Source organism: Haliotis rufescens, unplaced genomic scaffold (assembly GCF_023055435.1).
Source record: "Haliotis rufescens isolate VD_foot unplaced genomic scaffold, xgHalRufe1.0.p SCAF_110, whole genome shotgun sequence".
NCBI classification, from domain to species: domain Eukaryota; kingdom Metazoa; phylum Mollusca; class Gastropoda; order Lepetellida; family Haliotidae; genus Haliotis; species Haliotis rufescens.
In genome coordinates this window covers 266,062-280,548 of record NW_025963792.1, presented here as the reverse complement: position 1 = coordinate 280,548, position 14,487 = coordinate 266,062, and the positions used below count along the sequence as shown (strand labels likewise).

Below are 14,487 nucleotides of genomic sequence, written 5' to 3'. Positions count from 1 at the left end.
CGTTGCGCGTGATTTTGCGTCAGTTATGGCGTCACACAGGACGGAAATATTCACGATTTCTGTTGAATTTACCGGATCATTGTAATGTATATATTTTCAATTCCATAATTCGTGCTACGATACTGTTCCCATGACTATTCTCCAAGACGTGAGCATGCAACAATTGGCCTAAAGGATGTCTCAAAAAAGAATACTACCCCCTCTACACGCAGCCCAGACATGGAATAGGACTCCTCCAGAAAGCGCTGCCTAGTCAAACCCACCCAGAACTTTTCGGAGAATACGAAAACTCCCCAAGACTGCAGCCTTCTGCATTACCCAGATTGTCAGAAGGGCTGTATTCCTGGTAGCAAACCCGGCTACCCGGCTACCCAATGTAAGTCAACAGATTGGAGGTACGACACCTTCGGCACCGAGAACAATGGGAAGTCGGACAACTTGGTATTTGGGATGCAAACATGACATTTCGAAAGCGAGGACCGCATATTTTCCATGTTTTTTTCTGAATCTTGTCAATCACATTAATATCAAAAGGGACAGAAAATTCAATGATATGAATGATTTCATTGGCTATGTCTAAAGCTGTATACCAAAGACATTCCAAAGAATTTTGTATTTATCATTTTCCATGACGCACTCTACATATTCCGCGTCGTACCATGGATGGGCCTCTGTGTCAAAACCACAAGCATGGTTAAGAGAGTAACATAATGATCCAGCCACTCCACTATGTTGCTTAAGAGAATGTGTTTGTGTCAAAGCTGGGCATCCACTGACAATATGTTGTATAGTCTCATTAAATTGCATATTCTTCATTTCATATTTACATTTTGATGCAAAATCACACATTGACGGTTTCGAATGGGAAATGACTGGTCTTGAGCGACAAACAGAAAGCCTTAAATTTAGTTTATTATTATTACTATTGTTTTTATTATTTTATTAGAGAGACGATTCTTTGAGGGAAATGTGTTTAAAAATCATCGTTGGTTTCAAAAACAATCCAGTCTGTTCTTGTGACATTGACACTACAAATCTGTATGTCAAGTCATATTTACAGTTACCTTTGCCATGCATGAGAAGGTGACTCCTGATCAAGTCATCTTCATTCTTGCTGGTGATGTCGGCCAAGTGACTCCCGAAGAACAGGCAGAAGGACTGTGGAGAGTCGTTATACTGATGTAACTCAACTGAGGTAGTGAATTCGGTGTGACTTACAAAATTGAAAGACTTCTACTTTAAATACAAAGGTGAAAATAGGTTGTGTACAATAGTTTAGAGAAATATTAATATCGAAATCAGAAAAGTTGCCAAGTTCATAGACACAAGTAACCGCATGCAATCTTAAGTGAAGATACCAAACAGATAATAACGATGGCAGAAACTCGTCAAACAACTTGCCATCATTTTTAAATAAAATGCAGTGGGTTCCTTCAATACATGTACAGTACTTTAACATTAGGAAGTTAATTTCTGGATGTCAACTTCTTAATTTTGAGGGGCGGTCGGGTAGCCTAGTGGTTCAAGGGTTCGCTCGTCACGCTGAATTAACTGACTATGAAAGTCCTGTTTCCACCTTTGCCGAAACAGGCTGGAATTCTGGAGTAACATTTTGGCTGGACCAACGGGTTTATGTATGGTCCAATCAAAATCGCGTAACAAAATCGACATCCGGTTTGTAAACTGCTGTGCAGATTTCGGTCAACCTCAGGATTCTCAAACCATGTTTATATTGTCCAAATCTTTTCATGTCTTTAATCAAGGTGCTCACGTGATTTGATGCACTTCATGAAGTAAGAAAGACCCGTTTTATTATAACGCTGATCTTGATTATCGATCAGATCGTCTTCGCCAAATGCGGGTTATATGACAGGTGGAATCTGATTGGTCAATAGGAGGGGCAGAGAAAGACTTAACTTGTAAAAGCCACTGGTGGCGATACGATCGAGCACACAAATTCCACCCTTGCCTCAGGAAGATGATGTAATATAAATGTGTAGTGGAAAAGGGCTGTGTGATGGTCACAGTGCAGTCTGTGTGATAAGACGTAGAGTGAGTGAGATTATTCTATTTCTGAGAGATGGACAGCTTCTCGAACGTATATAAATAGAGCAGCCACACATAAAAATGAAATTATATCAATAAACCAAAATAGATATCATATCAATACAAAAAACAGAAATTCTGTGAATACCAAACTCACAATAGATAGGATTTCATGTATGGCTTCTCCCTTCACCAAACTCGTCTTCAATTCGGCGTCCCAGCAACAGATGCTTGTCGTAAGAAACGACTGAATTCGAATGGATCTGGGGGCCAGGATCGGTGGATTGGATGACACTGAATCTCAATTGTGTGGATCGATCCTCACCTCTCAATCACTTCATGGTCTGGTTCAGACTGTCATCCAATTCACTGAGCCTGACTACACGATCCATCTTCCGACAAGCATTCCTAAGGGTCCTGTTTGCACGTATGTGCCCCTCTAGAATGCACATTGTTATTGTTGAGTTCACAAGATGAACACACGACAGCAGAAGTATAAATTCAAGTGTCACAACATAAGACTCCAACATAACATTATTTTTGCAGTCAAAGCAAACAAGCGTGATCAAAATCTGCTTAATAACTTTGTTTCCTAAAAATGACGACATGTTGAGACCCCCCACTAATCATTATGTAAAGATATAAGAGACCTACTTTCTGGTACATAATTCCTAGGGCATGGCTGTGGACGTGTGTTGAAGCGAGCTGCTGTGAAAGCAACACCAAACATTCCGGAGACAAATTATACAAGGTGAGGTGAAGTGAGGTGAGGTGAAGTGGTTAACGCAGCGGCGAATCTGCAAACAATTGCCAGCTTGAATCTTGCTCAGAAGGGACTCCGGCATTAATCCTACACTTTAACATAGATTATAATTTGTTGGTCACAATCTCCATCAATCAATCTCTCTGTGAAATGTGCATGCGAAGCACACATTTCCACATCATGCATTATACTGTAGTCATAGATGACAGACAGGCTAGCCTACACAATATATAAAATACTTAGTTATAAATTTAAGAAAGCGCCAGGATTGTCCTTCTGATTAGATTAGTGTTTATTTATCAGCACTTCCTGGTTGTTATGTAGATGGTTGCCAAGGGCCGCATGTCAAACGTCGCGTCTAAGATTATTGCACTTATATAGCGACGTGCATGTGTGTGTTTGTGTGGCTGCTTGTTCTGGTCAGGACTGATGCCGATTTATAATGCTCGCTGACTGAGATAACATTCCCCAGGTTAACGTGAATACCCCACTCAGACACAGAATACTGACTCCGAGCCGACCAGTCCTTGTTTTGACCCCTTTATGCCGAGCGCCAGACAGGGTAACGACAAGTACCATCTTTTAACGTCTTTTGGTATGACGCAGCCGGGGATCGAACCCCGGACCTTCCGCACTCAGGGCGGACGCTCTTCCACTAGACCACGGAGGCGGTCTGTCATATAAAAATGTTCTAACAGGTATGGTTGGTCATTTGTTGACTAGCTAGCTGATTACCAAACCTTGGGTCGTTGCTAAACAGTAACGTGTTCCTCTGACCTTACACAATTAATGGATCACCGACCGAACATTTTCCTTTGCTTAACTCACCAACCCCCACCCCAAACCCGAACCCCACTCCCACCTCCTTCCCCTACTCATGTTTCCCAGAATCCTGTTTCTTACTAAAGGCGGGTATCATGATAACACCAACAGGCCGGTCAGGTTGAAATATATACAGTATTTGTCAATGGATCAGGATATCATCAATACAGATCAGTTCAAAGATGAGACACCACTATTCAGGCCTTCTTGTAGGGTCGATGTCAGAAATTAGAATTGACATGTATTGTTCAATCTTCCATAACTCAATGTCTATTCAATGTTTTGTGCTTCCGAGGTCTACAGGTCAGTAGTCACTGACATGACGTTTATCTCGCGGTGTATTTGAAGAGTAGTGTTGTGGCAACTCGGACTAGGTGCAACAGGCCAATCACTGCACATAAGTGATAGATATACACTCATAGTACTGTCACTTATCATACACAAACTTCGAGCCATATCCTGCATTCACTTGGCAACACATAAGGCATATGGGTGGATGTGTTTGAGGTATGTATCTTTCCAAGTATCATATTATGAATTTGCATGTGCACAATTATAAAATTATGAAAAAGTGAAAATCATCACTTTAAATGTTAATTCAGTGAACAATGGATTGAGGCATTGTGTTTTTATGATTGAGTTTAGACTTTGACATTATATGTTGTGAATCATATTATTGTATTTCCTTAATGAAATTATTAAAAAGTAAAAACATAAGTCAGCGTGGGGGTCTGGGTGTGTGTGTGTGTGTGTGTGTGGGGGGGGGGGGGGGGGGGGGGCTTATATTTACGGACCCCACACGAAAAAAAATGTAAATCCAATTGAGATGGAGTATGTATTATTATATGGGGGATGAAGGTTATTAGGAGCTTTAGCTTGAAATTCGGAAGTCATTTGTGATGTGTGTGTCGCTGCTTGTAATAGTCCGGACTTATGTCGGTTCTTATTGCTCACCAACTGTGATACCGTGTCGTAGTTTAACATGAATACCCAACTCAGACCATGCGATGACTCCGAGCCTACGGCCAGGCAGGGTAACAGCAGGGACCATCTTGCCATCTAGGGTGTGGATGGTGATTCAGATAGTTATACAAAATGCAGGGTGTGGATGGTGATTCAGCTGGCGGTACTGACTGTAGGGTGTGGATGGTGATTCAGCTGGCGGTACTGACTGTAGGGTGTGGATGGTGATTCAGATGTCTGTACTGACTGTAGGGTGTGGATGGTGATTCAGATAGTTATACAAAATGTAGGGTGTGGATGGTGATTCAGCTGGCGGTACTGACTGTAGGGTGTGGATGGTGATTCAGCTGGCTGTACTGACTGTAGGGTGTGGATAGTGATTCAGCTGGCTGTACTGACTGTAGGGTGTGGATGGCGATTCAGCTGGCTGTACTGACTGTAGGGTGTGGATGGTGATTCAGCTGGCTGTACTGACTGTAGGGTGTGGATGGTGATTCAGATGTCTGTACTGACTGTAGGGTGTGGATGGTGTCTAAGATGGCTGTACTGACTGTAGGGTGTGGATGGTGATTCAGATGTCTGTACTGACTGTAGGGTGTGGATGGTGATTCAGATGTCTGTACTGACTGTAGGGTGTGGATGGTGTCTAAGATGTCTGTACTGACTGTAGGGTGTGGATGGTGATTCAGATGGCTGTTCTGACTGTAGGGTGTGGAATGTGATTCAATTGGCTGCTCTGACTGTAGGGTGTGGATGGTGTCTAAGATGTCTGTACTGACTGTAGGGTATGGATGGTTTCTCAGCTGGCTGTACCGACTGTAGGGTGTGGATGGTGATTCAGTTGGCTATACCGACTGTAGGGTGTGGATGGTGTCTAAGATGGCTGTACTGACTGTAGGGTGTGGATGGTGATTCAGATGTCTGTACTGACTGTAGGGTGTGGATGGTGATTCAGATGTCTGTACTGACTGTAGGGTGTGGATGGTGATTCAGATGGCTGTTCTGACTGTAGGGTGTGGAATGTGATTCAGTTGGCTGTACCGACTGTAGGGTGTGGATGGTGTCTAAGATGGCTGTAGTGACTGTAGGGTGTGGATGGTGATTCAGTTGGCTATACCGACTGTAGGGTGTGGATGGTGTCTAAGATGGCTGTACTGACTGTAGGGTGTGGATGGTGATTCAGATGTCTGTACTGACTGTAGGGTGTGGATGGTGATTCAGGTGTCTGTACTGACTGTAGGGTGTGGATGGTGATTCAGATGTCTGTACTGACTGCAGGGTGTGGATGGTGTCTAGGATGGCTGTACTGACTGTAGGGTGTGGATGGGCGTTGTTTGGCAACCGCTCGGTTGCACACAGCCTATAGCCCGATGGTGTGAATCAACTTTCACACATTTCACGAATTATCTCTCGACTATGTTCGACTACAGCCATAAATTCTTTGTTTCAGGTTTCATTATGGGATGCATGAAATCGAGACAAGTCGGCGTGCATGAACCACCCCCCGCCCGAGCAGATCCAACCCCCGCCCAAGCAGGTCCAACCTCCACCCGAGCAGATCAAAACACCGCCAAAGCAGATCCAACCCCCGCCCGAGCAGATCAAATCCCCGCCCAAGCAGATCCAACCCCCGCCCGAGCAGATCAAAATCCCGCCCAAGCAGATCCTACCCCCGCCCGAGCAGATCAAAACCCCGCCCAAGCAGATCCAACCCCCGCCCGAGCAGATCCAACCCCCGCCCGAGCAGATCAAAACCCCGCCCGAGCAGATCAAAACCCCGCGCAAGCATATCCAACCCCCGCCCGAGCAGATCAAAACCCCGCCCAAGCAGATCCAACCTCCGCCCGTGCAGATCCAACCCCCGCCCAAGCAGATCCAACCCCCGCCCAAGCAGATCCAACCCCCGCCCAATCAGATCCAACCCCCGACAGAGCAAAACCAACCCCCGCCCAAGGAGATCCAAACCCCGCCAAAGCAGATCCAAACCACGCCCAAACAGATCCAACCCCCGCCCGAGCAGATCCAACCCCCGCCCAAGCAGATCATTACCCCGCCCAAGCAGATGCAACCCCCACCCGAGCAGATCCAAACCCCGTCGAAGCAGATCCAACCCCCGCCCGAGCAAAACCAACCCCCGCCCAAGCAGATTCAAACCCCCCCCAAAGCAGATCCAACCCCCGCCCAAGCAGATCCAACCCCAGCCCGAGCAAAACCAACCCCCGCGCAAGCAGATCCAACCCCCGCCAGAGCAGAAGCAACCCCCGCCAGGGCAGATCCAACACGCAACGACCCCAACCCTCCACTGAAGCCCACTAAAAAGAAGAAGAGTGATGCGGTGCCTTCTCCGCAAGCGTTTGCTGCTATTGATGCGCATGCGTTGAAGGTGAGAACAAGCGGAGGATGCGTTTAAGTGACTGTATTCTTGAAAGATGCCGGTCAGCGTACCGTTTCTCTGTGGAATGAGAATCAAATATATACCCTTAGAAATGTAGGGGGCATGAAATATAAATGTTTATACCATATTTTAGAACAAAAATTAATGTTGACGACAAACATCCTTTGCAAGAATGTTTATATCTGCAATACGTAACACCAAAACACATCCCATAGTTTGCACGTACCTCACGCAGTAGCGCCACACACATGCGTTAGGTGTCATTCCTGATTTTGACCATTATTTATGTCAATCGTATTGATTATGCTTATCTGCTTATTCTGCTTACTTGACTCAATTCATTGTTTGTGTAAGGGGGCACGGGTGGCCCAGTCGTCTAAGGCGCCGCGATTCGCAGCGCAAAGTTGTGTCCCTTTTTGGTACGCCAGAAACCTATGATTGTGGGTTCGAATTCCGGTTCGCTCCGATTATGTTTCTAGGGTTGTCGACCATACCTGTGCTCGTGGGTTTTACTTCTAGCTTTCCTCACACATTAAGTTGACACGCCGTGATATGACTGGAATGCTGTTAAAAGCGGCGTTAAACCCAACTCGCTCACTCATTGTTTGTGTATGACCAAGCGATACGGCGGCTGCAACGTGCAGCGCATCTATGGTTTGTTGGCATGCTGGAAACTGTCAGAAGTCAGCGTGCAGTGACCAATATGTTAAATGTTTCACAGTCTGTAATTAGCAGACTATGGAACAGGTACCAACACACTCAAATGTTGACGATCGACCCCGTTCAGGGCGTCCGAGGTCAAAAACAGTACAGGTTCGAGTGATCCGGAACCAGGCTCTATAAAATCCAGCTCAAACGACGAATCAAATTGCTACAAACTTTCATCGGGCTACTGGAGTACGAGTTATGGATCAGACGATTAGAAATCGTTTCGTGCAGCTTATCTCCATGTTTAGTGACCACGTATTGCGCGCCTCACATATCGCCATATTCCCCCAAAAACGTCAATGGTGTACACGAAATCGAAACGGAGTACTTTTCCCTGGTCACGTTTTCAAATGAGTCCCGATTCACTTTGCACTTCCTTGATAGGCGTGTTCGTGGCTGGCAACGTCGAAATTAACGTCAAGCCAATGTCAACGATGACAGAGTTGGCGGTGAAACGTTTGTGGTGTTGGGTGGCATTACTATGGCAGACCTACCCCTCTCCATATTGTGCCGCGATTCGCTGTGCACAGTTGCGTCCTTTGAGCAGAAACCTAGGGTTGTGGGTTCGAATCCCGGTTCGCCCCGATAATGTTTCTAGGTTTGTCATCACCATACCGTGCTCGTGTGTTTCACCTAAGTGGTAAACGTCTGAGACCTGCATCACTTCGGGCTTTCCTCCCACATTAAGCTGACACGCCGTGATATAACTGGAATACTGTTAAAAGCGGCGTTAAATCCAACTCACTCACTCACTCGCCTATCAGTTCTGTCTAGAAACTTATATACATTCTGGCAGCAGCGACAATTATGTATGACGTACTTTCAGAGGACAAACAGGTTACAGGGTCGGCCTGCAGGGTTTAACACGACTTTTAACAATATTTCAACTCTATCATTATTGGCGGAGTGAGCTTAAAGTGACAGATAACGGATCATGATTATTACGATCCTTGGATTCGAACACAGAACCAGCAGATACTGGCAAGTAAGTTTGTCCTGTCGATATCCGGAACCTTTAACCACTGAGTCACAACAATTGGTACCCTTGGGCTGTGATATCCAGTTTAAACAACGGACACGTCCCTGGCCGTAGAATCAAGTTCCTGATAATTGAATAATTTTGATGACAGTTAAGCCGTTAGAACGGACCGTTTGTCCATGAAGCCCGCTTTCAGGGAATTACTGAAATGAACGTCTTCATGCATGTATAAATCTGGAAAACGGGTTTATCTGATGACGGTAACGGTACTGTGCGGGGTAACTGTCTGTTCTTGTTTTTGCACTTTGTCTAGGCTCCGGCCAGTGCTCGCTCATCTGTGACCTCCCTAGCACAGTACCTGGTAAAGCCAGCCCGGAATGACATGGAGAAAATCCGGGCCTTCTACAGATGGCTTGGTGACAATATCAGGTGTGTTCCGTACAGGTTTGTTGTGTGTAGTGGTTGTTTGTTTGTTTGTTTGTTGTAAAACTCCGAACTCAGCAATATTACAGCTTTATGGCGGTTGTCTGTAACTAACCGAGTCTAGACCAGATATATCAGTAATTGACATCACAAGCATTGATCTATGCAATTGGTACACGATGTCATGCATCAACCAAGTCAGCGAACCCCATCCCATTCTGTCAGTGGCCTCTTACGACAAGCATCTTCATGGGGGCGACCCATTATGTCGTATGGTACAACAAGCACAGGATCTATTCTAACCAGGAATCCAAAAGGTGCTGTATGTTATTCAAATGCATCTTATTACTTTCATTACAATTCGTTGAGATCCGGGATAGATTAAGTCTTCAGCAACCCATGCTTGCCGTAGAAGGTCCCTGTGTTTGTCGTAAGAGGCGACTAACGGGATCGGGTGGTCAGGCTCGCTGCTCGCTGACTTGCCTGATGCATGTCATTGTATCCCAACATCCCAACTGCGTGGCCATGGATCGATGCGCATGATGTCAGTCATTGGATTGTCTGGTCCGGACTCGATTATTTACTGACCGCCGTCATAAAGCTGGAATATTGCTGAGTGCATCTTTAAACAACAAACAAGCAAACTTCCATAACAATTTCTAATTGTTTTCTATGTGTCTTAGGAATGTGGGCAAAATGGCATGTGCACTTCGTCCTTTCTTATCTCATTTGCTTATTTATTTTACAGTTACGACGTATCCGGGTTCTTTAGTGACAACATTGGCTCTCAGGACCCCGATGCAGTGCTGAAGCATGGATCTAGTGTCTGCGAAGGATATGCCAGACTCTTTAAATCTCTCTGCGAGTAGGTCATCCTCAGGACATAAACACACTGCGTTTTCAATTATAATATAAGTTAACTGTAGCGACCCTTAACTAGATGTGAAATTTCAAATGTTCTCCATTCCAGTATGACAAAGTAACATATTTGGAGTAAAGCAACACTTGTTGACACCGACCCGTGAAGATCCGGGTAGAGAATAGGTATTCAGCAACCCATGCTTGCTGTAAAAGGCGACTATACTTGTCGTAAGAGGCGACAAACGGGATCGTGTGGTTAGGCTCGCTGACTTGCTTGATGCATGTCATCGATCTCAATTGCATGGATCGATGCTCATGATATCAATCACTGGATTGTCTGGTCCAGACTATTATTTACAGACCGCCTTGATATAGCTTGAATATAGCTGAGTGGGGTGTTAAACAAACAAACAAAGCATACACATGCAATGAATTTCTATGTCTCATTAACACATGAATAATGGTTTTATGTTTACCTTTATCGTGACAGCGAATGCAAGATACCTTGCAAACGGGTCTCTGGTTTCGCCAAAGGGTTCGGCTACAATCCAGAAAATCCCTTCACACTAAATACGGAAACGGACCATGCGTGGAACGTTGTGTATGTTCAGGGAGAGTGGCGCCATATTGAGTGTACGTGGGGAGCAGGACACGTGAACAACGACCATAAGTACGAGAAAGAGTTCGAAGAATTATATTTCCTCACTGATCCTGAGGATTTTGTCATCAAACATTTTCCATATGCTGACAAGAATTTAGAAGCAAGTATCCCTCTGCAGCTGTTGAAAAAACCGTTGTCTCTCGAGGAGTTCAGCAATGCTCAAACTCCAATGACCAATGGTATCGCATGGGGGTTTGAATGTACGAGCCACAAGACTCAAGTGATCACAGTGGAAAATGAGTGTGAAATCAGCTTCAAGACTCGAAATGTAAAACTCAGTGGAATATTGTGTGACTTGAAGGAGAAGAACACACAGCGGGAATACAGCCAGTATGTCCTCTTAAGGAAACAAGGAGACAAGTATACAGTTAGAGTTTCTCCACCTGCCGAAGGCAAATACAACCTGGAGATCTATGGCAAGTCAGAATCATCATCAGGTACCACACACCACTCACTCATCACCTTTGTTTTGCGATGTCAGTCTGTTGTCAAAGGTCTGCGTCCATACCCTAAGAAGCAGGGATCCTGGGGTGCAAGTCAAGACGCCATTCAATATGGCTTTACCAGCGACATATTGGGAAAGGATGTTCTGACTACATCGACTGGCGAAGTAGAACTCAGGATCAAGACGTCGAAGCTTGTCCCCATCTCACTGCGTCTTGAACAAGCAGACTCTACTCAGACTGACCTGGATCGATATGTATTTGACTTTTATGAGGGCAATACACTTGTTCTTAAAGCAAGAGTACCCGACGTTGGCTTTTATAAGTTAACACTATTTGGAAAACATCCCGAGAACTCAGAGTCATGTTCGTTTGACCATGTTGCTGACTTTTTGATTGAAAGCAAAAAAGCTGTAAGCAATGTTCTCCCTTTCCCCGATGCTTACACTGCTGCTCAGAAATATGGCTGCCATCTGCATGAGCCTCTCTCTGGTGATCTTCCAGCCAATCAGGATGTCCGACTTAAACTAAGCTCAGATAGTTTAACTGAGTTAATGGTCAACAAACAAGTGAAGGAGAAGGAAGGTAAAGAGTTCAACTTTACCTTTAAGACGCCGTCAAAGGGAGAAGAGTTAAGTGTGTATGGTACCTCTGGCGATAGTTCTAGCTTTCATGGCCTGTACACGTACAGAATCGTGTGACTTAAAGGTGCATTTCAACAAAGACATCGAACTAGCTTAACGCTAACAGCCTTGACCGCTTGATAAGGTTAAGAAACAGATTAGGTCTGTGATCACTTTCTTCAGTAGAAAAGAAAACACCGGATTTGTGTTTGTTTTTATATTTACTTCCGGTAGTTATTAAAATATATCAACAGAGAATATACTTATTGACTATTACAGACAGTCCGTCCAGATGTTTGATGCGCATTCATGTATTTACTACAAACTGACATATGTTCCGTTGGTGTGGAGGTCCACCTGGCAGAGGAGTCCGCCATACGACTCAACCATAATCATGTGAGGGGCGGCGGGGTAGCCTAGTGGTTAAAGCGCTGGCTCGTCACGCCTAAGACCCGGGTTCGATTCCCCACACGGCAACAATGTGTGAAGCCCATTTTCCGGTGTCCCCCGCCGTGATATTGGTGGAATATTGCTAAAAGCTTAGTAACACAATACAAACTCGCTCACCCACCCACTATAATATGTATATTAACCCAGTATCGTATGTTCGACTCATCAGCCTTAATTGCAGCGTATGGTGTTGAAATGAAATCTTATTCCCGTTTATGTGAACACATCTTAACACGATTTCTTTAAGTTATGTTTGTTTCTGAAATAAGGCAGGTCGCGAGGACCACAATAATCCCCTTCATGCCATGTCCCTTTTTAATGAGGAGGAATATTTAGCATGATCATGAAACGATTGCTATATGTCATCACTATGGGTAAGTCGAATTTGTCAGTGTCATGCACGACGTTACAATAAACAATAATTGATAAAATGATTTCAGAGTTGTGTCAATCCTTGTATCCAATTAACTAACTTGGGATATTGCTTAAATAGCAGTAAATCTGTATATAGTTTATATATAAATTGCAGGCCATTATTTGATATACGCAAGAGAGGGTTCCCTCAAAGGAAGCCGGGTGAGGGGGGGGGGGGGGGGGGGGGGGGACGTGCTCGCACGGGGTGCAGGAGAGGGGTACTCCACGGGGTTGCAAAAGAGGGGTCCATCAAAGGGTGGGTGCAAGAGAGGGATCGTCCACAGGGTGCAAGAGAGCAATCTTCAGCAACCGATGCTTGCCGTATGAGGCAACTATACTCGACGTAAGAGGCGACTAACGGGATCGGGTGGTCAGGCTCGCTGACTTGGTTGATGCATGTCATCAATCCCAATTGCGTGGACTGATGCTCATGATATTAATCACTGGATTGGCTGGTCCAGTCTCGATTATTTACAGATCACCGTCATGTAGCTGGAATAATGCTGAGTGCGGCGTAAAATAACAAACCAAACCAAACCAAATCCATGATTAACCCCACAGCTTCCAACACGGATGCAGCAGGACAAGGGTTAAGAGAACAGCAGGTACTGCAGCTGAGACGGATCACTCATCCCACTTCCATCAATGTCATCCCACATCTCAACATTTACGTCGGTCTGGGACTCCCAGTAGTGGGAAAGTAAGCGAATGTGTTAACAAGGGTCACGCGGGTACACGGGAGTCGGGATGGTGCTGCACGTCATAACGTCCAGTCTCCATCTTCACTCGCAGAAGGGAAGTTGAACAACCTTACGTCCTCGGACACGTGACGGTTCCCAGTCATTATTTGATCTCGGTCCAGTTCCCGTTTCTGACCATAACAACAAATAAATAGCAAAGTTTGAGATATGACTGATTTGTTTTTTCTTTACCCGAATAATTTAAGAAAAAGAAACTTCCACATCAGCATGTGTAAATAACCACCACGCATGATCAAAAGAAAAAAAAATTGACAGCGTTGAATGTATTTTATTGATATGGTAAATACAATCGAAACTATCGATATTCCTAACTGAAATCGATACTATTGATCGGAAACTGATTAAACAATCGATTTATTGATTTTAAGTGCTCACCAATAGCAATATATCGATAGTTCGATTTGTCGTGACACCCCTAGTATACACTGGTATTATGCTTGTCTATTTAACATATGGAGGTAAAGGGCGGTCGGGTAGCCTAATGGTTAAAGCGTTCGCTCGTCACGCCGAAGACCCGGGTTCGATTCCCGACATGGGTACAATGTGTGAAGCCCATTTCTGGTGTCCCCCGCCGTGATATTGCTGGAATATTGCTAAAAGCGGCGTAAAACCATACTCACTCACTCACTATGGAGGTAAAGCAAGAAGTACATACTCCAGCATCAGTCTGCCGCTGACTTCGTGAAGGACACTCTGGATTATTGGTTGTCTCTGTGACATCCTGGTCAGTTCCTTCAGAATAGTTCTGAGGATCATCACCATACTGCACAGCCCCATCTGAAGCAACCATAACTGCATCATCCGTACCCTGATGCTTGCTAGATATTCATCACACATGCGACCAACTTCATTTCTTCGAAATAAACTGTTTAAAGGAAAACAATGGAGCTCTCGTTTATGTCTATCGTATATGTAGACATGTAAACACAGAGAAACGACCTTGCCAGTCTACCACCACATGAATGATTCCAGGGTGTGAGTCTCATCCTCCATTCTTCAAGCGGCATTATGAAGGAACACACTACCTTCCCTCTGAGAATATATGATAGTAGTTGCAATTTACGTACGTGAATAAGGATGCTTTTGCGCCGCTAATAGAAATGTTCAAGCAATACCACGGCGGGGAACACCACAGACTGACTTCACACAGTGTTCTCATGTTATGAATTGAACCC

At 44.8% G+C, this 14,487-nt stretch overlaps 1 protein-coding gene across 1 annotated transcript; it reads left to right on the top strand.

Moving 5' to 3' along the window:
* Window positions 1-4,029: 4,029 nt before the first annotated feature.
* On the top strand, window positions 4,030-12,541 carry LOC124151296 (kyphoscoliosis peptidase-like). Its single transcript, XM_048393005.1, has 5 exons — window positions 4,030-4,138; window positions 6,045-6,977; window positions 8,990-9,105; window positions 9,848-9,964; window positions 10,451-12,541. The coding sequence occupies exons 2-5, from the start codon at window positions 6,087-6,089 to the stop codon at window positions 11,763-11,765; spliced, it is 2,439 nt and encodes an 812-aa protein (XP_048248962.1). The 5' UTR covers window positions 4,030-4,138; window positions 6,045-6,086; the 3' UTR covers window positions 11,766-12,541.
* Window positions 12,542-14,487: the final 1,946 nt, after the last annotated feature.